The 24,880-nt window shown below is 44.9% G+C and overlaps 1 protein-coding gene across 3 annotated transcripts in view; it reads right to left on the bottom strand.

Annotated features, from left to right (window-relative positions):
- Nucleotides 1-24,880, bottom strand: part of LOC111862922 — a 103,913-nt gene that overhangs the window by 20,271 nt on the left and 58,762 nt on the right. Inside the window, exons 1-2 of one of the 3 annotated variants that reach the window (XM_023848782.2) lie at nucleotides 24,306-24,374; nucleotides 16,645-16,783 (exon numbers count right to left, since the gene is read on the bottom strand). In XM_023848782.2, the coding sequence (XP_023704550.1) occupies nucleotides 16,645-16,783 (139 nt within the window). In that variant the 5' untranslated portion in view covers nucleotides 24,306-24,374. Of the gene's footprint in view, nucleotides 1-16,644; nucleotides 16,784-23,299; nucleotides 23,359-24,305; nucleotides 24,375-24,880 lie in introns of those variants that run through there. The other 2 variants (XM_023848781.2, XM_023848783.2) reach the window with 2 other exon arrangements.

The following is a 24,880-nucleotide window of genomic DNA, read 5'->3' as shown; positions in this document are numbered from 1 at the left end:
AATCCGTTGCCAGGATACGACTAGTGAAGACGGAGGACCCTAGTGCGTGTATAACGGTGAACTGCAAAGTGTGTAAATCAGCGATAGCGCTGTAATTGCCTGTAGTCCCGAGTTATGTTTGAATATGGTGTCAATAAATCCAATCATGCAATCCAAAACCCCGTCTTATAATGTCACGTGCAAACCCCTAAAACGTGACGATATTAAACTTGTTGCACTTGATAAACCTTGCTAGCTCATTCATCAGACTCAAGAGGTCTCTTATAAAGAAGTACTTTCACTGACGAGTGCCACATGGACGGTTGAAAAGAAACTGGTTACAAGTGTACCCTATGAAATCAACAGTTCTAGTGGAGGATTACTTTCGTAACTACGAGCGCACGGAATATCATGGGTTTCTCTTACGAAATCGTTAATATTCTAGAACAGACACAATAACTTACTAACTAACTAACTTCATGGAGCTGAGCCCTTCTTCAGAAGCCACCAGTCATATTTAGCTACTCGAGAATTTTCCAACATTTCACGGAACTCCAAGTTTCATTACCGTGCTCACAGAAACCTTCCACCGGTCCCTAGCCTGAGCCAGATCAATCCAGTCCATAGCATTCCGTTCTATCTCTATAGACTTTTTCTTAATATTGTTTTCCCACCTACGTCTAGATCTTCCTAGTGGTCCCTTTCCTTCTGGCTTTCCTACCAATATTCTACATACATTCTTCTTTTCCCCATGCGTGCTCATGCCCTCGCCATCAGAACCTCCTTGACTTGATCACTCTAGTGGCGGAAAGTACAACTTATGAAGCTCCTCATTATGTAATTTTCTTCAATGACCTCAACCCCTGGGGTCCAGATGCTCAGAAGAGATAGGCACTTCAGCTCCTTCAGTGCCAACACAGATGAAGGAAGTGCCTTGACAAGTGTCGCCACCTTCCTTTGAAGGTAAATGCCACTCTTTCCATCCCTACAAATACTCGTATATCGCATTTCCATGTGTTTCGGCGCTTCCCTCCTAATGACTCCATGACTATTGTGCTCGTCATAGTCTGTACCCTCAATTAACCCATTTAAAGACGGAATTTCTGCTAAGCAATATATAAAACCAGTGGTGCGGTCTAAGGCACGAACTGTCCTCGTCTGTTCGAATACTGGGGTCGTGGGTACGAATCCCACTCGAGGCATGGATGTCTCTTTACGTTTATTCTGTGTTTGTGTTGTCGTATAAGTAGGGGCCCTGCGACGAGTACATCCACCGTCCAATGAATTCTACCGACTGTGTACAGGATTATGAAACTTAAAAAGTGGCCATGGCCCAGCAAAGGGTTGTAGAGCCATTGATGAATGGATGAATATAAACCAATTCAGTCCGTACCTCACAGGAAACACATTACGTCTCCATAACAAAGAACAACTGGTTAATGCTGTTTGGGGAAACAGTCGCTGTTTATTGTGAGAACCATACGGAACACACAGATACACTTCCAAATAATATATTAGCATTCAGTTCACACCTCACAGGAAACACATTACGTCTCAACAACAAAACCGAACCGGTTAATGCTATTTTGAGAACCAGTCGCTGTTTATTGTAAGAACCATACGGAATACACAGATATACTCGTATACTGTGTGGGCAGAATGTTGAGTTTTAGTTTTGTCACGTGTAACAGTAACCAAGACGCGGGTTTGGATTGGTGAATCGGTTTATTCGATCTTTACTAATCGTAACTACAGTTAGTTCTTACACTCTGAAGATTACTGTAACCACAGCACATGTAACGTCACACACACTAAGTCTTCTAATTATTCTTCTGGTCACACTGCTGTTCCCTTGGAACTTCGGAACCCAAATGAAGTCAATTCCCATTCCCGTATTCTCTCATATCCTCTCGGCACGGACCACGCACAGAAAATATAGTTCTATGTTGCGTAGCGCAGACCACACAGAAAACAAGTCATGTGATAATTATCTCGCCAGTCCATTTGCGCGCTGATTGTTGCTTAGCAACGAGTTATAAACATTCGTCCTATTGTTGCGTGCGCGTATCGCGGGGCGTTTATCGAGCCGTTGCCTGGCGATGTGTTAACATTTCACATTATGTTAACCATTAGGTTATGTTCTGTAACCACTGGGCTTTTAAGGGTTAAAAGAAAGACGTCACAGGATTTTTGCCATGTACACGTATGTATGGTAATTTCTGGTGGTAGCGTTTACTTCGACCTCATACGCCTTGCATCACACCTATACCCAGCTGCGCCAGATATCTGCAGTTTCAACCATCAGTGCTAGCAGTGCAACAGGACGTGCATACACTTTAACCAGGGACGAGACCAAACTATCGTATCAACAGACAGACGTAACATGTACAGTTCTCACGCAACTTACGCAAAGAAAGCGCGTTTTCACCTCCTGCCGCGTCACCTTTGAGTATTTACAAGACTGTACTGACAAGTTTTTACTAACGTGATACAAGTAAATGGTAAAGGTAAAGATATCCCTGTCACAGACCGTGCAGGCACATAGGATTGTGAGATGTTGAGGTTCCCACATTTTCTAGACAATCGGCTCATAGATGGCAGTGAGGTTGTCAGCCTTATGCGAAGGCCGCCCCTTACCCCCAGAAACACTCCTGGTCCTCGTTTCTGTTAGAGGCTGAGTCGACCCCAGGGCCATAGTGCGGCCGGAAGGATTAGGTCAATTGAAAAAATCAAATTACCCCGTCTATAATCGAACCCGCGACCTTCCGGCTTGTAGCAGAGTGCCTCAACCAACTAAGCGTGATACAAGTAGCTTCCGCAAAAGGTATCGCATTATATAAATTGAAATGTTTCTCACATGGTTCATTTCCTGTAACCTAAATTAATATTCGTAAAGAATTTAAAAGGAAAAAGTTGCATTAAGATGCCTTGTCAACAGAAATGAAGTGACTCTTCACAGTGAAATCCATCACATAACATAAACTCGTTTCAGATCCAGAAGTTTGCAAACGTCACAAATAAGAGCTCATGCACACAATATTTTCGCGTGTCACAGTGACTATAGGTGCGGGATTGGATCGGTGAGTCGATTTATTGGATATTCACTGGTCGTAACTACAAACAATGATAACACTTTCAAGACCACTGTAATCACGTATAAGACATAAATACATTCTTTTTATCTTCTTAAATTAGTTGTTCTTAGGTAACAGATCAAAACAATGACTATTCTTATGCAATGATTTCCCTATCCGTTTCCTGACAACGGATTTTAACACAGGAACTATAACTGTCAGTTACCACTGCTCTACAGCATACATAAAGTCTTCACAGGCTGACTTCCTGTACTCTTCTGTACTCCTAGTTCCTATTCGTTATGAACTTACAGCTCACAGCTCTCGTTATACAGCCGCGGCACGGACCACATAGAAAACACAGTTCTATTATTGGTGGCGTCACAGCGTTGCATAGCACGGTCTGATACGCGGAAATGTGTTTGCTGAGACGTTGCCTGGAAACGGATTGCATAACCCCGTTATTCTACTGTTTCTTGGCGCAGGCCGCATAGAAAACAGTTTCCCTTATACTGTTGCATATTTGGAAATGTTTACTGATCCCTTGCCTGGCAATGTTTTGATCAAATCTGTTCTTAAGGACTAGAAAATAAGGCGACCAGTCTTTTCTAAGAAGCAGTATTTCATTAAAAAGGTCATACAGAGAGATGAGTGGTCAGCTTGACGCTCCGGCCTCTTTACACACTGGATAGGAGCTGTGTGGCCCTCGGAGCCGGTCTGGACGCTGTGCAAAAGAAAGACGTGCCTTTCTGCTGCCGAGAGTCTAACCCCGTCGAGCCAGTAGTCAATCGCTATATCGACTGAAGTATCCGGGCTCGCATCCTTGTGTAAGTACTCTTGAAACTTCTAATGATGACGTAATAGTGTTACGCACCCTCGTTCCTACAGCATATGAAATATACGGACATACGGACATACTATGGGAAGGGAACGCGGAACAATGTTGCTCAGAATTACTGGGCTTTCGGACTTCGTCTATCGTCCGATATTCTAAGCACTACGAAACACAACGTTTCGGAGACTGAATTGGTTTCCGTCCTCAGGTGAGGGGGTGGGCTAACCTGCATCACTGGAAAATCTGTCAGGCAGTCGGTCGATCAATTAAATTGGTGATGGTCCTCGCCAGCACAGTGATTCTATGTTCCGAAACCCACAGGACTCATGGGCATGTTTTATTATCTGACGGCCCTGGAAGCTTTCACACACACACACACACACACATCTGGGATCAGGGTTTGTCGATGGGAGATCACAGGAATTCTACAATAAAAATTGTGAGTATGCATATTAAAATAGAAGTTGAAAATTAACGCAACAAACAAAACTAACGAACTAAATCAATAACTAACGACTGCATATGAATAATTTGTAAATGTTCATGTTATAACAACATGTATCTACCACTAGCGCCATCTGTGGAACAAAAATTGAACCCCGGGACTAAAATCATATTGGAACCCGTGAGGAATCTGCCAGATCAGACCGCGCCATAGCTCAAGCGGTTAGTCGCTGGCTTCCCACCGCGGCGGTCCTGCTTCGATCCCGGGTCTGGTCAAGTGGGATTTGTGGTGGACAAAGTGGCTCTGGGGTGAGTGTTCTCCGAGTACTTCGGTTTCCCTTGCCAATCTTCATTCCACCAAATTCTCCGTCATCATAATCACACGGGGCAGAGGCCAATCAGTGGCCGCCGTGCCGAGTGAACCCAGTTGGATTCCACTCAACCCTCCCACTAAGCGAATTAAATAAGAAATCTGCTAGATCACACAGACCTTCACTGTGAGTTACAAACCCCACTGCTGATGAGAGAGATCCAGACAGGAGAAATGTCCAAACTGAGTTGGTTGATTGGATTGGTTAAGCATGCCGTATGGGCCGATTCCTTATATTTTCTATATCTGCTGTTACTTTCAATTTGCAAGATCCTAGCATCATCCCAGCCTGCCTATAACCCTCTTCATAGGCGTGTTGGGCTAATTGTGATTTCTCTAGAAGACCCTGCTGGAGATTGTGCCTGTGTTCGCGGAGCCGCACGGCTAGAGGTCTGCCTGTTTCGCCACTGTAGCATCTGCCACATTCACGGGAAATGCTTTAGACTCACTGTGCCTGTGTTCGCGGAGCCGCACGGCTAGAGGTCTGCCTGTTTCGCCACTGTAGCATCTGCCACATTCACGGGAAATGCTGTAGACTCACAGTGCCGCCTGCTGCGTAACTCCTAGGAGTGTGTTAATTTTTTAAGATCGTTCTAGTGTTAGATCGATTCCCTATACGCTTGAACTTCTCCAAAACACCCTTCACATATGGGATGTACATAGAGCCCAGAGACTTCTCTGAAGCACCCTTCACATATGGGATGTACACAGAGCCCAGAGACTTCTCTGAAGCACCCTTCACATATGGGATGTACACAGAGCCCAGAGGCTTCTCTGAAGCACCCTTCACATATGGGATGCACAGAGAGCCCAAAGGCTTTTCCTCTTTGTTCAGATGAATGTTACTCTTGAAATTCATAACTGAGTCAATGAAACCCTGGGGAAAACCACTGGGCTGAAGACAGGGTCGAAGAGTAAGCAAAGCAAGAAACCTGCGAGAAGCCTGAGTCATGAAGTCGGAGGCGAAATTTTTCGCCGAAACATTGGTTGACTTTCAACGGACTACACCGCGTTATATCCCAGAAGACAGAACTTTTCATAACCACCGCTGTGAGAACCTCAGATCCTACACAGCGCTATGTCCCAGAAGACAGAACTCTTCATAACCACCACTGTGAGAGCCTCAGATCCTACACAGCGCTATGTCCCAGAAGACAGAACTCTTCATAACCACCACTGTGAGAGCCTCAGATCCTACACAGCGCTATGTCCCAGAAGACAGAACTCTTCATAACCACCACTGTGAGAGCCTCAGATCCTACACAGCGCTATGTCCCAGAAGACAGAACTCTTCATAACCACCGCTGTGAGAACCTCAGATCCTACACAGCGCTATGTCCCAGAGGACAGAACTTTTCATAACCACCGCTGTGAGAACCTCAGATCCTACACAGTGCTATATCCCAGAAGACAGAACTTTTCATAACCACCGCTGTGAGAACCTCAGATCCTACACAGCACTATGTCCCAGAAGACAGAACTTTTCATAACCACCACTGTGAGAGCCTCAGATCCTACACAGCCATATTATTCTTCAGTAACTCAGATATTCACTGATATAATTCTTAACATTTTGTACAATAAAGCTGTGGGTTCGATTCCCGATGAGGTCACTGAAATTTACAATTCCTTCCAGCCGCACTATGGTCCTGGGGTCGACGCAACCTCTAACAGAAATGAGTACCAGGAATATTCCCGGAGGTAAAGGGCGACCGGCGCGTAAGGCCGACAACCTCACCACCATCTGTGAGCCGATTATCTAGAAAATGTGGGAACCTCGACGTCTCACAACCCTATGGGCCTCCACGGCCTGTTACAGGGAAAAGTTTTACCGTCATAATAACTAACTCCATGGGCCAGTCCTTTTTGAGAAGTTAAATACTTGCTCTGCTAGTCTAGAAAATCCAAGCATCTCTCTTCTCAGTGTAGGGACTGTAGGATGGTTCATGGATTGGAAAAAATCTGAGAAGAAGCGCCTGTGACGTAATCCAGGTACTATCCCAGGGCCCTCCTTTAAGCACTGACGAAGTCGACACAAATCTCAATGAAGATTACAGGTGTCCCGGCTGAAATTCGAAGCCAGAACTCCCCGAATACGAGTTAAGAGGTTTACCTGTTCGATATCAGCCATCTTGTATGATGAAGGTTCACTACCTTGTTTACAAAAGCCCACCATTCATCCAAATTCCGAGTCAGGTGAATCCAGTCCACACTCTCCAATCCTACTGCATTAAGACCCATTTTAATATTGTCACGTGTTATTAGTGACTATACATGAGGTTTAGATTGGTTAATAGTTTTATTGGCCATTCGCTAAAAATAACCATAACATCATTGCCGATTTCCACACTACAAAGCACTCCACGCTATGTTTTCTCAGACTGCTTTCACTAGTCATTACTTGGTAACAGCTCTCAACAATGGCTATTCTTCTGCAATGTCTGCACTAGACGTTTTCTGGCAACGTATCTTAGCAATGGAGATCCTTGAGCAGCCGTTGCCCGCTGGTTATCACGCCACAACTCAACCCTAAACTGAACTATAGCGCCATCTCTTCCCAGCCTTCCTTGCAGGGCTCAACTGAACTCGTCTTTATAACCACTTTGCAGGGATCAAGCAGGAAACACAGCCTCTCTATCGTTGGAAAGGCGTGTTTACAACGCCGTTGCATAGCAACGGAAGTTACTCAATTGTTGCTTCCGTATTAATCGCTGCGAGAATGTGTTTACCGGGTCGCTGCCTAGCAATGAACGTCTATTCTGAGTTCACTATTCCGGCTTTCGTGGGTCATGTTACAACATCACTGTCCCACCTACGCCTAGGCCTACCTTGTGGTCTCTTTCCTTCATTTTTTTCCTAACAAAACTTCGCGCACATTGTTCTTCCATGCATGCTACCTGCCCAAACCATCTTGTTATCGTTGAGTTGTTCGTTCTGATCTTTTTTTTTTTAATAGTATAAATTATTAAGCTCCACATTATGCAATTCCATCTACTTTCCTCTCTCTTAGGTCCAAATATTCCCTGTTCCAAACACCCTCAGTCTGCGATCTGGGCTCTTGAACTAACAGAAATCAGAATAAGTTTAATATTGCGTCACGTATGAGCAGCAGTTGACACTAAACATCGAACATGAAACATAATTTTGTGGCGAATTTATCACGAAACCGGTTAAGTATATCAGACTTAAGTAAAACACAAAGCGAAAGTGCAGTTTCCCTTGCCACTAGAGCACGGCTGTTTCAACAGCTGTCATTATCTTGCAGATTCAATGAAATCAACACAGCCTCGTCACGATCCCCTCTTACGGGAACAAGGGCTCTTAAAGAAGCCCAGAGCTCCTTTACACCACGCGATAAAATAAGCCAGGGCTGTCCAAACCGTTGAGGGGCCCCACTGCACCTTAAATGCTGACTCGCGGGTCGCACCATAAAGCAAGAAGTTCTGGGAGGAAATAAACGCCCATTTTCCTTTCATTCGACAAGCACCGCATAGAAAACGAGGTGCCCAACAATTCTTTTATTCGTTGCTGCGGGAACGTGTTTACAGAGCAGTTGCCTAGCAACAATAGTGGGCGACATAAGCACAGACACACATCAAGTTGATCTCACAGTACACTCTCATTTTATTTTCAAAATGGGGGAAATTGTCCCCAAAACAGTTATACTTACATACCTCTATACAAGAATATAAAGTCTGTTGTCTAGCAATGGCAGTAACTTGTTTACCGCTGTTGCCTAGGAATGGTGGTCTCCTCTATTGCTGAGTCACATATTCGTTGCCGCAGAAACGCGTTTATCGGCTGCGTCCTAGCAACGGCTGTCTCTTCTGGCTCCACTAATCTGGTTTCAGCTCTCATGTCACAATGTCTATGTAGCAGCAACCACATGAATACCGACTGAACCCGTACCTAACTATCTTATTTTTGACAAGCTTATAGTTGTTCACCTACTCGACAAATTCCCAACTTTTTATGCATCCAGAAGGTTCACTAGAGTGTCCACAAGAGCCCGTCACTGGTTCCTGTCCTGAGCCAAGCGAATCCACATGATCTCATCCTATTCCTTCATAGTATTATTCTCCAAATTCCGCTTATGTCCTCCAGCGCCTTCCTTTCCTTCAGGGTTTCCGACCAAAATTTTGAATGATCACGTCTATTCCCCCATGACTCCTGCGTGTCTTGCAAGAACAGGACATATGACGCTGGAAAATATTTAACCTTAATATATTCTACGGCTAAAGGAAATCATGAAAGCTGTAACAGTCACTAAAAAGGAAGATGGTGCAGAAATAACGGCAGAGAAACAATTATCGTGACCAGAAAGCAGGACAAAATCATAGCAAAAGGGTGCTAACAGATTCTCTGACAACATGGCACAGATGAAATATTTTGGAACGACAGTAACAAATCAATATTTGACTCAGAAGAAAATTAAGAGCAGAATGAATTCGGGCAATGCTTGCTACCATTCGGTCCAAAATTTCTTGTCTTCCCGTTTGTTCTCTAAAGACTTACAGATTAAAATATTGTGATGTGTATACGCATTGCTAGGCAACGACTCGGTAAACACGCTTCAACAAGAGGCTGTGTTCTATGTGGTCCGAGTACAGACCGTTGCTATTCAATAGTACTGTTATGCCCTGGGGCATAACCGGGCCACCCTGTTCCTGGGGGATATAAATACAGGGACCTGGCCCTCCAGGTTGGGGAAGTCTCGAATCTGAGACAGTAAAATGTGATCATGAGTCCCGCGGGACTTGGACCTGATGACTGCGCTGGCGAGGACCAAAAGCAACTGTAAACGACAGATGCATCCTCTCGTCAGAGAGGATGTTACATAATAATTATAATCATAAGTGGAAAATAAAATTACTGGTCGTGAGTCTCAAGGGACTTGTCACCAATTCCAACTGACTGGCAGTAAACCTCCATTCGTAAAGTTCCCAGCTATCAATGCGTGCTTCTCCTGCAGCCCTCCAAATTAAAATTCATCAAAATGAAACCTTTCCGCTGTAGCGGCAACCAAATCGCCTTTCCTAATTGTACGTCGATATCAATTCAAAAACTTGAAATCCTGTGGTCCCTGTCTCAAGCCACTGCTGCTCACCATCCTAACGGCTTCACTCCACCACACTGCCCTTATCAGAAGGACGAAAGGGCAAAGCCTGGGAACCTTCTGAGAGACTTCTACTTTCCTATATTGTCCCTCTTTTCTCAAATGTGACGCCGTGTATCTGGAGCATGTTTGTTGACGTTTCGGAGTGCCGTGCTGCCACCGTCTTCATGGTTGACGTGCATCGGGTTTCTGAAACGCGTTTCGTGGCAATATGACAGACTACACGGCATCACATCATAGAAACAGTAACCATGGTCATTTCCAAAGCAGACCCAAATCCGTTTCGAGCTTCAAAGCATTGAACAGTTACAAGCTTCATATTCAAAGTAATGATTATTGTCAAGATCTTAGTAGAGTGTGACTATAGACTGGTTTCGATAACTCGATTTCATAGAGCGCGTGACACTTTACAGCTAACTCCTATACACACACTAGTTTCTACAGTCACGTCTTCACTGTCGTTGCTTGATAGAGGTTTTCAACGGCGGACGTTCCCCTTCCTCTGGGTTCCCGTACTGTTCCCGGCTTCAATACCAGCTTCTCATAGCAACAGCTCACAATGACTGAACTGCAGCAGTCATAACTCACTAACTGACTGCAACAGAGTCAAAGTCAGGGCTACTTTAAGACTGGCAGTTTACCGCCAATCAGTTCGTCTTGGCGCCAACCCCCTTGAGACTCACGGCCAAAGATTATTTTTTTCAACTGAACTCTTGCGGTCATGGTCCTATGTAACATCTTCTCTGACGAGAGGGGGTCTGTCGTTTACAGTTGCTGCTGACCCTCGCCAGCGCAGTCATTCACAGGTCCAAGTCCTGCGGGATCATGACCATATTTTACTGTCTCGGATTCAAGATCCCCCCAACTTGGCGGGCCAGGTCCTCAGTATGTGTATCCCACAGGAATAGAGTGGCCCGGTTATACCCCCAGGGCACTGGGTACCCATTTTGTCGCCCCCACGACCCGGTGGCCCTGCCTATAACATCTCGGCAATGCCAGTGTAGAGAACACCGCTTTCATCATTTCTATTCTTCTTGTTGCCGCAGAAGCGTGCTTGTATTCGGAGCCGTTACTTAGCAACGGCTGTGTAGTTGTTTATTTCGAGGTCGTTGCCTAGCAAATGGCCTACATGCCACAATATCTTTAAAAAAAGGTTTTTCCTCCCTTATTCCAAACTGCATCTCTTTATTGTACTAATTCCTTGCAGAATAACAGATTACTTTATCATTCGAGAAGGAGCACAAGTTCGCACGAGCGGTAACCCGTCTCACATATAATCGGTTCGAATCTCAGCTGGAATATTGACTATCCTGGGCGAGGTTTTCAGCGGTTTTACTTAGTCCCTCCAGGGACATGAATTAGGCGCCGACCGCCTCCTTCGACAGTTCGTCATTTAGTATCATTCCCCGTTAAACTACCTACTGGGATGTGACGCCGTTTAGTCAGGTAGTTTACTGATACTTCACATGAACGAACTGTCTCTATCTTACAAATCGAAGTATATGTTACGCAATCAACCAGGAAGACGCGTGCAGACAGCAGAGTCCGTTATGTCTTGCTGGTTGCTTACTTGGCTAACTATTCCACCCTGAACCTGGAGGCAGTACGTTCCTCCGAAACGTCGACAAACTCTTACAATATATGACACGGCGTTACATCCCACAAGATAGTAAACTCTTAAACTTCTTTGGCCTTCAATTTCCAGTACTCCTCTAGGTGAATATTCTAAAACTGTACGAATAGGCCACGGCCATCTGCAACCAGATTCCCCACAAAATACCATTCATCACTTCATTATCGTCTGCTTTCTACATAATGAACGAAGCAACACGTCGTTGGAAATTACATCCTCAAGGACGAGAAACAAGGCAAAATCGTGCATTCCAAATGGTCACGTGACACTTTCTATTCTGCATGTAATTCTCTCGCTGGTTTTGGCGCAGTACTGCATACAAATCACACAAACTCGCCTCCTCCTATACATTAGCAGTTCTCAACCTTACCAACGACCATTTTGTCGCATCAGGCCATTTTGTTAAAAAATAAAATGGCGGAAAGTGGATAAGAAACCGTTGTCTCGCCGCAACAAAAACAAAGCTTCTCTTTATGCAAGCAGTCTATTTTTACAGTTGCGTACATTCCAGTGAAGCCGGTATAGCGACGGGATACGGGCTGGGCGGCAGGGGTTCGATTACCAGCTACAGATTTTTCTCTTCTCCACAGCGTCCAGACCAGAGAGCCTCGTATCCAATTCGTGCCAAGGGCACAACTGGCGGCTTCTCAAGTATGGCTCATCTAGATGGGATTAGTTAATTAGGAATCAACGTTATAAATATATAATTCTGATGAATTTCTAACTAACTACTTTCATAGAGCTGAGCACTTATTGAGAAGCCGTTAGTCACAGAAATATTCAAGAATTTCCCAGCATTTTATGGAACCCGAAGGTTCATTACCGTGTTCACAGGAGCCCTCCACTGGTTCCTATCCGGAGTCAGATCAATCCAATACATACCACCCCATCCTATTTCCGTAAGATCCATTTTAATATTATCCCCGCAAGTGATACAGATAACTAAACTTTATTGGCATTTTCTGACTGGCAAAGAAGCCCAATACTAACAATTGCAGCCAGTGTGCAGACAACTCCTGCCCCCTCTCTCTTCAGTTCTTCCCCTTTGTCAAGGGTTTTTCTAAATGCGGAAACATTTTGGAGTAGCTGAACAATTATCATGTTCTCTCAGAATTCATTTAAATACGCGACTTAAAAGTAAGAGGGATACTAACTTCGCGCAATATTTATAGCCATCATCAGGTAAAATATTATGGCATATATACGACTAGTTAGGCAACGACAGCGCAACAAGTAACTATACAACGACCGTTAATAGGCAGCGGCCGTAAACAGCAACAGAGCAACGATGTTTTACGTGAGGTAGGTGCCGAGATGTTACAAGCAGAACAAGTTAGGAGTTACAGAACTGATGCGGTTCAGTTGCTGTGAGAAGCTGGTAGCTGAGGCACGAGGACAGTTCGGGAACACATAGGATAGGAAACAGCCGCCGTTGAGGCCGCTACCATGCAACGGCTAGTTAAAACTGTAACAGAGTGAGAAGAGTTAATATGTCCCAGAGTGAGTTATGAAGTGTGTATAGCAGTGAGAGCATAATCCTTGCTTGTAGTTACGAGTTGTAAGTGTTCAATGAATCCGTTTATCGATCCAAAACCCCTCTATAGTTACTCTATCACGTGACAATATTTATATTCATCCTCTACTTTGCTGATATTTTCCCCATCATTGGCCAAGGTATGAGAAGATATCAGGAAAACAGAGAACGAGGGTCGCTTAGCGCAACTTAACTCTCGCTACAGTTAATTTCTGCGGTACCTAGACGCCATTTTGCATTGTGAGAATTGCTATTCTTTTTATGTGTTAATGATATTTATATAAACTCCGTAGGATTTATGAAATGAGGTAAAAATTTCCACCGAAAATTAGTGACATACTTAGCGCAGGAGCCCGTCTAGAGGTAACGTTCCCACCTCATGACTCGTAGTACGCGGGTTCAAATACCCGGCGGAGGTCGTCGAATTTTTAAGGGCGGAAAAATTCAGGGAACAAGTCCTCCGGGAGGGACTTTAAGCCGTGGGTCCCGTGTCGTAGCTTTACGGCACGTAAAAGAACCTCATATCTCCAAAGGAGGTCACTGAGCCAAATTACGGACGTTTCCCGCCCAACAGCAGTCTCTAATACCTCCGGTAGATGGGGGAAGCATTATAGATACCTCTCAGCTAGTAGAGCCGGTCTCGCTGGCTGGGCGGGACTGATGGTAAGCACCAGTACCGGTAGGATATAGAGACTGGTAGAAATCATAGAGGGAAGCACAATGGACCAATACAGGTCTAAGTGCATGGGGAAACCCACCCTCTCCAATAACTAACTAACTAACTAACTAACTAGTGACATACTTAAGATGAAATGTAAAAAGATGTGACATGCTGTCAAGACATATATGTTTGTAAAAATAAAAAATTTCGACCCTGGCACCAGGTACATGAGTAATGTCTGCACGTGGTCGAATCTGTAGACATGTGGGGGTTAAAAGTAATTACACGCCTCCAGAAATACTTGGAAATGTGAGATTCAGTCTATTAGCAACTCATAAGGCAATGTCATATTAAACGAAACTCTTTCGAAAAATAAATTCTGAAGAATAGACCCACTGCTAGGCAACTATTCGGTAAACACATTCCAGTGAAAACAAATGCATAACAATGGGACACCTATTGATAGGCATCGCATCAGTAAACACTCGTCCTTAAAAGTTGAGGCTGTGTTTTCTGTGTGATCCATGCAAAATGTTTAGAAAGAAGGGTTCAGCTCAGAGGAGTTGGTTGTTGTTAGAAGCTAAGACAGTTCAGATGAAGGCGAGTTCATTTGTGTGAGTTGTCGAGAACTGGGTCGAGTTCTGGTGACGGCAGTCTAAGGTGATTGAGAAGAAATGGCAAGAAATGAATTAGACTGTGCAAAGAACACTTCATATGTGATTTGAAGTTAAAGTGATACGGTTATAAATACGTTGCCTGGATATGACTAGTGACGACTGAGAATGCAAGTGCGTTTGTAACAGTGAACTGTAAAGTGTGTAAATCAGCGATACCGCTGTATTGCCTGTAGTCCCGAGTTGTGTGAATAAGGTGTCAATAAAACCAATCATCCAATCCTGAACCCGTCTTATAAGTCACCCCTGTACGTGACAATATTATACTATAGTGTGGACAGGCACATGTGTACATGGCCTGCCTACGCAGCGCTTCTCAACACAACAATTAAAAATGCAAATTAGTCATTCATACAAGTCATTATGAAGGGAAATTGTATCCTGAGTTCCAACTGTATTACCTGGTCGAACTGCGTTTTCGAGCAGACGGAGGGAAGCCTCGCGGTCGAGAAGGACACTGCATCTACTGCTTACTGCGCGACGGTCATGTCGGATGCCATCAGTGACCTACCTACGCGATCATTAGAAAATTACTGGACTCCATTTTTCGGGAATTCGTACTTACGCAGAAATTTGGGGCCGCGCCATAGCTCATGCTGCTAGTCACCGGCTTCCCACCGCGGCGGCTCGGGTTCGAGCCCGGGTATATTCATGTGGGATTTGTGGTGGACAAAGTGGAATTGGGGCAGGTTTCCTCCGAGTGCTTCGGCTTCCCCTGCCAATTCCAATTCCACATGCTTTAGTTTCACTGGAGACTTCCGGAATTTTCTTCTAAAATTCTCTGAAGTTTTAAATTATATCGTGTCTATTCTGCAAATATTGATATATAATATGAATGTGTGATGTGACTTATCATTGAATGTGACTCAGTTTATGAAGGTTTTTCCCTCTTCAGAACATCAAGCACGTAGAGGCTATCAATATTGACCGGTTCAGAAAAATTTATCAATCAAGCCTGTCAATAACTTCTCCACTGATATGGTCGAACTCCTGAGCATAAAACTGCTTAATTAATGCAATGTCTAGAAACAATTACACATGTACTTTTTTCTGATATTTACATAATTACAGACACAACACGCTGACAGCGTTGTTGTTGAACACAAAACGTATCGCCCTTTAATATAACAAACCTCTAAAATGTATCGTTTCTTCCAAAGAATTCCAATCTCATTTGTATTTATATTTTAATATGGACTGACTTTCTATCGAATCAGATAGCCTATAAAAATATGGTTCCTGTATTAAAGATTTCAGCTTACGGCCGATTTTAACCGGAAGTTTCCCAGAAATGTTTATAACTTCAGCTCCTACCTCACAGGAAACACGCTGCCCTATCCATTATAAATAACAACAGGTTAAGGTCGTTTAGTACACTAATCCCTGTTCATTGCGACAAATATATGCAACACATTGCGTAGGCAGAATTCAGAGACTTTCCACATGAAAGCAAGTGGTATATATAGTAGAAACTGCGCTTTAAACGGTTAACGGCGGTTCCCTTGACCTCCCATTTTCCACAAAACCTTGGTCTTGTTAACCGCGTTGTTTTTCATAACATAACTTCTTCTCTTGGCTCTGCTTTACCTTGGTGCCAAGGTAAACAGATATAGAACAGCTCATATTACGTCATCACCCGATTTTAACGTCATAGTTACGACAGCGAGTAAGTAAATAGGTCACCAATGGAGGCAAAACATCTGTTATGGAAGTACCACGTGTGTACCACTAAGCAGCAGCACTGTACAGCTTCACGACAGTCCAAGTAGCAGACGGGCATGCACATGTTCAGAGGCTGGTTTCAGTAGTTAAAATGGCGACCATGCTTGAGGGTGTACCACCGAAGAGAAGAGTTCTGTTGTACGTTTTCTTTGTGGGCAAAAGGGCTCAAAGCAAAAGGTATTCATAAAGACGTGTTTCCTGTTTACGGTTGGTAGTGTTTGTGCCATAAAGTGATTTCACTTTGGTGGCAAACGTTCTACTGATGACGAAGAGGTTAAAACGGGGGTGCGGAAGTGGCTGAGACAGCACTCAAAATACTTCTATGCTGCGGGTTTCGACACACGGGTAAAGTGATAGGACAAGTGTATCAGTGTTGGTGGAGGATATGTCGATAAATATTTTTTTTATATATCCGTTTATGACCTATTTACTGACTCTCCCTCGTAGAAAGTTGCTTTATTTTGTATTTTCATGGAACCAAACTCTCCTTGTCGGGGATTCCGTTGAACATAAAGATAACGTTTCTTCCGTAAGGTTGGCTACTCGAGGCGTGACGTACACTCAGAGATGTTTTAGGCATGCAATAATGAGAAACTGCTTACTCTGACTGCATTTGGAAGGAACAGGGAGGGACAGGAAGCGACCAGGGCGGCTGTTGGGCTGCCGGATTTCGTTGATGGCAGGAGAAGCAACAGCAACACAGGCCCACACCGCCACCAAGCACAGCGCTCCGAGTTGCATCTGCAAGCAAGAAACCGAACAGTGTCACTAGAGGTCGAACCGACCACACCAGTCGGTCGAAATCAAACCCTCGTCTCTTAGGCCCCCCATACACACACAGTTTGGCCTCCCGTTCGGCCTGCACAGTTCAAAGCTGAAAGGCAAAACTGATGTGTGTGGGGCGGCCGGCCGGCCAATCGTTTGGACTGTAGGAAACCCGTCAGTCCGTCAGTTCTACCTGCAGGTCGATCGGCAGGCCAAACTGTGTGTGTATGGGGGGCCTTAGCGACAGTACGTGTCCCACTTCTCCATAACTCCGACCCTATCCGATTCCAGTCGGTCAGAGCCGAGCTTTGATTTCATGGTTATTGTCACCCCGTTACTGTGCCAGGCCCGACCCGACCCGACCCGACTAGTCCTCAGAAATGTAAACTGTCTCTTAATGACACTACTTGTGAGAGTCTCTCTCTCTCTCTCTATGGCTCCACAGCCCTTTTGGACCTTGAAAGCTTTTTCAGTTCCTTAATCCTATACACAGTCGGTTGGACTCTTCTGACGGGGGATTAGCCCGTCATACGTGCCGCTTTCTACACACAGAACAACACGAACACAGAGTAAACGCAGAGAGAATTCCATGCTCCGAGATGGATTCGAACCCACGATCCCAGTGTTCGAGCGGGCAGAGACGGTTCATGCCTTACACCGCGCGGCCTCTGTGATCGGCAGGCAAGTTACTCAACTAATGGGAATTAATCATTTTCTTTAGTCGGTTAATCGGTTAATAATTAAATGCTTTTTTTTTAAGTTTGAAATAGAATAATTTCCATGAAAATTCGTATGTACCTCGATTTTAGAAATTTCAGTTCACTGCGCAATTTAACACTATTCAAAGGTCTTAAACGTGAGATGGTGTGAAACTCCACTAGCCACAGGCATACGCGTAGTTCCTCCATTACTTATAATTCCATCACCAGGGGGATTTTGTTTCATGGGGCCTATTTCTGTTTTTGGGAACAGCCAGCAAAACATTTCGCGAATCTGAGGCTGAGCAAGAGGCCGCAAAGACATTTCGGTTCCCGCTGTCACCGTACAGTCCGGTATAACAAAAATATGTGGCCGCTACAGCTTGCTACCATCCAGTCCAGAAGCTTTTGTCTTCTCGTCTGCTGTCTAAAAACATAAAAACTAGCGTATACAAAACTAATTTTGCCTGTGGTTCTGTATGGGTGTGAACTTGGTCTCTTACGTTAAGGAAGGAACATAGACTGAGGGTGTTTGAGAGAACTGCATAATGGGAGCTTCATAACTTGTACTCTTCTCCAAGTATAATTAGAATGATCAAGTCAAGGACGATGAGATATGCAGGGCATGTAGCACAAATGGGAGAACAGGAATGCATCTAGGATTTTGGTGGGAAAGCCAGAAGGAAAGAGACCATTTGGCAAGACCAAGATGTTTGTGCCTGGATAATATTAATAGAGGGATAGGATGCAGTAGTATGGACAGGATTGATCTGGCTTATGCTAGGGACCAGTGGAGGGCTCCTGTGAACACGGTAATGAACCTTCAGGTACCATAAAATGTTGAGAAGTTTTTGACTATCTGAGCAACTGGTGGCTTCTCAAGGAGGGCTCAGCTACATGTCAGTTAGGACGCTACAGCTCATGATGAATCTCGACCTTTTATTTACAGTTTCGTAATCCTGTAAACAGTCGGTAGGACTCCTTGGAGGGGGAATCAGCCCCTCGCAAGACACCACAAACACACAACAATCGCACACAGACATCCATGGCTTGAGTGGGATTCAAACCCATGACACCAGTGTCAGAGCGAGCGAAGACAGTTCATGCGTCCACATTACTCGTGCTCGTGTGACTCGCTATGCTCGCGAGTAATGTTGACGATATGACAAGTCACGAGACAAGCAAATTTTTAATTTTTAATTTAAAAACTATAGCCAGTAAATTAAAATACGACTACAGCCTATACACACTACGAGTAAATATACGGATCCTCTCACGCGCCGAAGCCTGGCGAGCAACTGAAGTAGTGTGGACGAAAATTTACGAGCACAAGTAAAAGCCAAACGAGTCTCCCGACGAGCATAAGCCTGGCGAGCACGAGTAATGTGGACGCGCCTTTAGAACGCGCGGCCTGTCACTGCAGTCGTCCTACATTCAGATGGGGACCTGCAATACCGGACAGAACTCTGCTGTTCACTTGACAGGCAGACCGGGAAGGGTGTAAATTTATGTATTACTTTAGGAGGTCTGAGAGTCTGTCTGGCAGTAATGTTGCGGACTCAGAATTAGGAACGAGCTGGTTTCCAGTCTAGACAGGGGCGCATGCTATAGTGACTGAGGCTTCTCGTGGATTTTTGTGCATCCTGAAAGGCAAATACTGGGCCAGTACCTCAATTATAACATTACAGGTTCCTTCTAGATCCTACATTTATGAACAATGGACGTCACCCCGTGTGAGGTGAAATAAAGAAAATGCACTAAAATAATGTGGGTATAATAGAAACTTTAAGGCATTTTATCTGGTTTAACCTTGAAAAGAGGACTGCAGCGTGTGATTTTAACACGAACTAAGACAGTGCAACAGTTGTAACATAGTTTAATAAAATATTTGTAACATATGAAGACACCTGAAAATGGCCGTTTGGGGCCGAAACATGTAGTGTCAAAGTGTATAATGTGAAACTAAAATTAAGTAGTGAATAAACAAGTGTTGCAATATGGACGTTAAGTTATACAATTGCAACAGGATGCTGTAATACAGAATGCTAGACCAAGGCAGTAGAAGGGGGGGGTGAGTAGGCAGATTCACGCCTCGGGCCGCTTTACTCATTTGTAAGAGGCTGTGTGGGCCTCAGAGCCGGTCTGGACGCTGTGGAGTACGGAAAAATCTCTTGACGCTGCCGGGAATCGAACCTCAAACGTCCAGCCCCTAATCCGTCCGTCATCATTCCGTTTGAACTACCTCGTTTCTTACTACTATCTATCTTGAGCTTTACGGTCCAAAGGACTCCTTGGGCGGGGGATCAGCCCGTAGCAAGCCCTCTACTTATAGACAGAACAACACAAACACATAATATACGCACACATACATCCATGCCTTAGGTGGGATTCGAACCCACGATCCCAGTGTTTGAGCGGGCGTAGCTTGTTCATGCCTTTGGCCGCGCTGCCACTGCGATCGGCACTACTACTACTACTGCTGCTGTCTGTGAATAGTCTGCATGCGCGAAGTTAACTACACTTTTTTGTTTCTTGAGAAAGCTGAAGACAGACAGGAGCAAGCGATTTACTGCTTTACTGCCGTCTGTAAACACAGCATCGGGTCCTGCGCACTTCCCACGCTTTCAATGAGTCCGCCTGCGGAACTAACTGTAAGTGGTGTACGGACAGGCTTGACAGGCAGGAAGTTGTCAGACAACCTCAACATGGCCACGTGCGCAACGCTCACGCCACGAATGTGCTGTTGGGGAAAGCGGAGAGTTACAGCGCAGCAAGGAACATCCGTGACAAATGTGTTTCTGAAGCAACATACGTACATACGTGTATATGCGTGTCTAAATATGTGGTAGCACACGTTCATTCATACAGACATGCTCGAGCGAAAGCGGTTCTGACTTCTGCTCGCTCGCAAAGTATCCGACTCTGATCGAAGACGGCTTTTCCTGATTTTCATCGGTCCCACGTCAAACTTCCGGGGAAGTACAGGCCACCACTGCTCCTCCAATTCTCTATTTACTAACGACCCTATCGTTCGATTATAAGCAGAATGAGTACATAGTCCGACTTACACCGCCGATAATTAAACTATAAATAAATAAGAAATATATATGCAATAGTCTGTGAGTTGTGCGTGAGGCGAAGTATGGCAACAAATAGCGGGCCAGTGGTTGCAGTGGTGGTGTACTGTAACTAGGCCCCTGCAGACTGCGCATTCTGCTGAGAGCAGTTCCTAAACCAACACTCGGGACTGGAAAAATGTGTTCCCTCCACATCTGCAGCCCTAGACGTGACCCACCCCCAGATATCCATCTCTAGATCTGACGCAGCCCTAGATCTGACTCGGCTCTAGATGTTACACAGCCCAAGATATGACAACCGTAGATATGACACAGCCCTAGACGTGACCCACCCCCAGATATCCATCTCTAGATCTGACGCAGCCCTATGCGTAAAACAGCCTTAGATCTGACTCACGAGTCTCCCGACCACAGCCCAAGATATGACAACCGTAGATATGACACAGCCCTAGACGTGAACCAACCCTAGATGTGACACAGCCCTAGACGTGACTCATCTCTAGATGTTACAGAGCCCTAGACGTGACCCAACTCTAGATGTGAGACAGATCTAAATACGTCCACACAGACAGACCTAGATCAATGCGTAAATAAGAGAATGTGCATTAACGGTTGTGGGGAATCTCCGGATATTTAAAGCAGACTTCCAAAGCAAGAGTAGTGTCTGCTAAGGACTGACGCAGGTCTCTCACTAGAAAGTGGGTGTAGACAGTCCTCGTATTACGGAACTCCGCGCACAGAAACCGTTATAACGAACGCCCAGTTACTCTGACTTAGGCTTCGTTGTCATTTTGAGTAAAATTTTGTCCATCTTTAAAGATCTATAATGATTTGTGTTGACACCTTTATCAAATAAGGGCCTGGATGGCGCTGTCGGTTTAGCGACTGACTACGGACAGGAAGACCGAGGGGTCGGAGTTCGAGTCCCGGTAGCGTGAGAACATTTCTCTTCTCCACAGTGTGCCGCCCAGCCTCCTTTCCAATGGGTACCGTGAGATCTTTTCTCCGGATAAAGCGGCCGGGGTGTGAAGCTAACCACTCACCTCAAATCAGAGCCGAGGCCATGTAAACGTGGGTCTATACATCCACTCCTCCATACGCCTTCATGGCGTAGTACTTAAGTTAAGCACAGGGACAACTTTACCTTTGCCTTTATGTTTCAGCAGTTCTTGAGCTGTCTGATGTTACGAACAGGCGCGCGCACGCACACGCTTCTCAGGGCTGCAACAGTGCCCGAGGAAATAATAGTGTAGCGTGTAGAGCCGTTGCTACGCAACGACCACGAGAAGAGAGGATATACCAGTGCAGTTTCTCGGCAACGGCTCGGTAAATACATTCCAGCGAAACAAACAACGAAACAACGCCCATTGCTAGACAGCAGATTCTTAATAATGTAAGAGTTGGACGCAACAATAGAACTGTTTTCTATGTGGTTCGTGCCGAGATATTTGTAAGCAAGGGACAAAGTTAGTTCAGTTCAGTTCTGCGCCGGAGGCGGCGAAGATAGAACCTGAGCGCGTTCTACTGCTACAAGCCGTTGACGAGCGGCTGGTAAAGACACAGCAGGTTGGAAAGGGGTTTAGTGGGCGCTGTGGTGATTTGTGAATTGTGGAGATTAGCAATGGCTTTGTAATTGCGTGTAACTCCGAGTCGTGTGTATAAGTGGTCATGGCCATCACACAACTCAAGGGGCGGTAATAGACATATAGAGCAATGGCGGAATGACGATTAGTAAGGAAAAGCCGGAGAGGATTGAATAACGTGTTTTAACGGCAAATAGACCCACACTAATCTCCAATGAAGTTACTCAGGATTGAACCCGAGGCTCCGCGGTAAGAAATCAGCGTCTAATTGCGTGAAGCTAGGGTACGATTTGAAATCTCATATCATGTTAATAAATTGGGTTGCTTATTCGTACAAATATTTAAAGTTCTGACGTCTGGGCGGTTCGTCCGTACACAAGCAGGAATTAACTGCATCTGAGATTCGAGATTCTCGTATCAGTAGCTACTGGCCTCTTGGATGTGACTCCGCGCAGTCCTGTATTTAATCACAGATATTTCGGAGAAGCGAAAAGTCTATAAAACCTACCAGACTGGAAGGTGTCACGCCTCAAATATTCACCAGTCTTCACAATTACATTCCGACACATCTATATACAGCTAAAGCTATCCCTGTGACAGGCCGTGGAGGCGTGAGACGTCGAAGCTCCCAACAATCGGCTCACAGATGGCAGTGAGGCTGTCAGCCTTACGCCCCGCCCGCCCTTCACTCCCAGGAAGATTCCTGGCTCTCATTTCTGTTAGAGGCTGAGTCGACCCCAGGGCCATAGTGCGGCTGGAAGGATTACGTCAATTGAAAAATCCAATGACCTCGCTGGGAATCGAACCCGCGACCTTCCGGCTTGTAGCACAGTGCTCCACTCCTATACACACATGAAAAAAGTCTGCATATTATTTGTTATAAACATTTGAAAACGACTGTCACTGTCTGTAACACAAGACGCACCTGAATGTGCCGCTTTAACAGCATCAATCAGCACACGAACTGGCTAGCTTAGCGGTATCGTTCTAGACTTGTAGTCGGGAGGTGCCGCTGGGACACCGGTAAACCCTGACTGAGGAGTTTTGTGAATTTCCTCAATGACTCCAAGCAAATCCCGAGATTTCGCCTTTACTGTTTCCTTCCAAAACCAAATAGGCTGCAGTAATACAAACCACGCAGCAAAGTACACCGCAACAATAACCGTAAACTGGCATCCGACAATATGGAAGAGGAGGAGCTAACTTCCTAGGAATGGTTAGCACAATCCTAGCAGCACAACTGCTGAAGGCTGGGAATGGTCTGCTGCAACAACACACAGCTCATTACAACTCACGACGTTTTTAAAATCATTTTTAAAAATAAATTTTAGATTTAGTTTTAACCTAATTGTTATTTTTTGCTGCACTAGGCCCTGGGGTTTACTCAGCCTTTAACAGAAATGAGTACCAGGAATGAATTAAATAATTTTCCTGGGGAGTGAAGCGCGGCCAACACATAAGGCTGACAACCTTACCGCCATCTTTGAGCCGATTGTCTAGATAATGTGGGACCCTCAACGTCTCACAACCCTATGGGCCTTCACGGCCTCTTACAGGGATAGCCTTACTTTATTTTACTTTACTGTTTAATCACATATATGATTCTTGTTTGAAGCAATGTCCAGTCTAGTCTAGCTGACGAACTGAATATATATAGGAAGTAACCTTTTGTGAACCATATGCATGCAAATGGGAATGTGAGACTTGCAGCACCTGAGGATGGCCCGTTAGGGTCGAAACATTTACTGCTACATATGTTGCGTTGACGGTAGAATTTGTTTATGTTGATTTTTCCAAATCCTTTCTATCATCATATGCTACACGGTCTGTAATCTGACATAGCCGTTACCAAACAAACCTGATCCACAAGCCGCCACTGTTTCCATTAATTTTTTCGATGTATCGAAGTCGTCATATATCGTAACTCATCTCTGTACGGAGACTAACCCATTTACCTCGTTGGAACACTTCCCATAAAACACGGGTTTAGATTGTATCGTCACACACTTTAAACATAAACGCGGATGTTCTCCCTCCCCTGCGCTGCTTGCTCTGTTCTCATAACAAAGAACATCAGATACACAACGCCCAACGAGCTGTAACAGAAATAGATCTGAAGCCACTGAACACGTGAACTTACCTCGGCGTTTGTTGAATCTGTATATAGAAATCCTCATACACCTTGCAGTCATTGGCTTTTATATGAATACTTCCCTACATGGGGGAAGTAGTAGGGGGACAGGCCGCGAGACATCGCCTCGCATTGGTGCATTCCGTGACGCAACCGAGAGTGAGACCAAACAAAGACGGCGAGTCAAGCATAAGTCTGATAACTGTGATGACCTTCCCAGCATCCCATCATCATCATTATCATCATCTTACACCGCTTCTTCTGTCATCCCTTCTCTTCACTCCTCAGAGGTCCTTGTAGACAAGTAACCTTGAGGTTTCTAACAGCACTTTCACTCTCAATTCAATGTCAATTGTTCTCGCTTTATCATGCGTATGCTCATCACACACACACTTCCAGAACGCTTATTTCTTTCGCTCTTTCGTGATTTGCCTATTCGTAAGTACATCTGTCGGTTACGTTTGCACTCCGTCCGTCTTGCCAGTTCTTTATATATAACCCATTTAAAGCCTGAAAAAAAAAGCAGGGAAAAGAGAACGTGGAAGAGCAATAGTGATAGACTGTGTATTTCGGGGGGGGGGCAT

Source organism: Cryptotermes secundus, unplaced genomic scaffold (genome assembly GCF_002891405.2).
Source record: "Cryptotermes secundus unplaced genomic scaffold, Csec_1.0 scaffold582, whole genome shotgun sequence".
In the NCBI taxonomy this organism is placed as follows: Eukaryota; Metazoa; Arthropoda; class Insecta; order Blattodea; family Kalotermitidae; genus Cryptotermes; species Cryptotermes secundus.
Note: the sequence above shows the minus strand (reverse complement) of the source record. Positions and strands in the feature narration are given on the sequence as shown.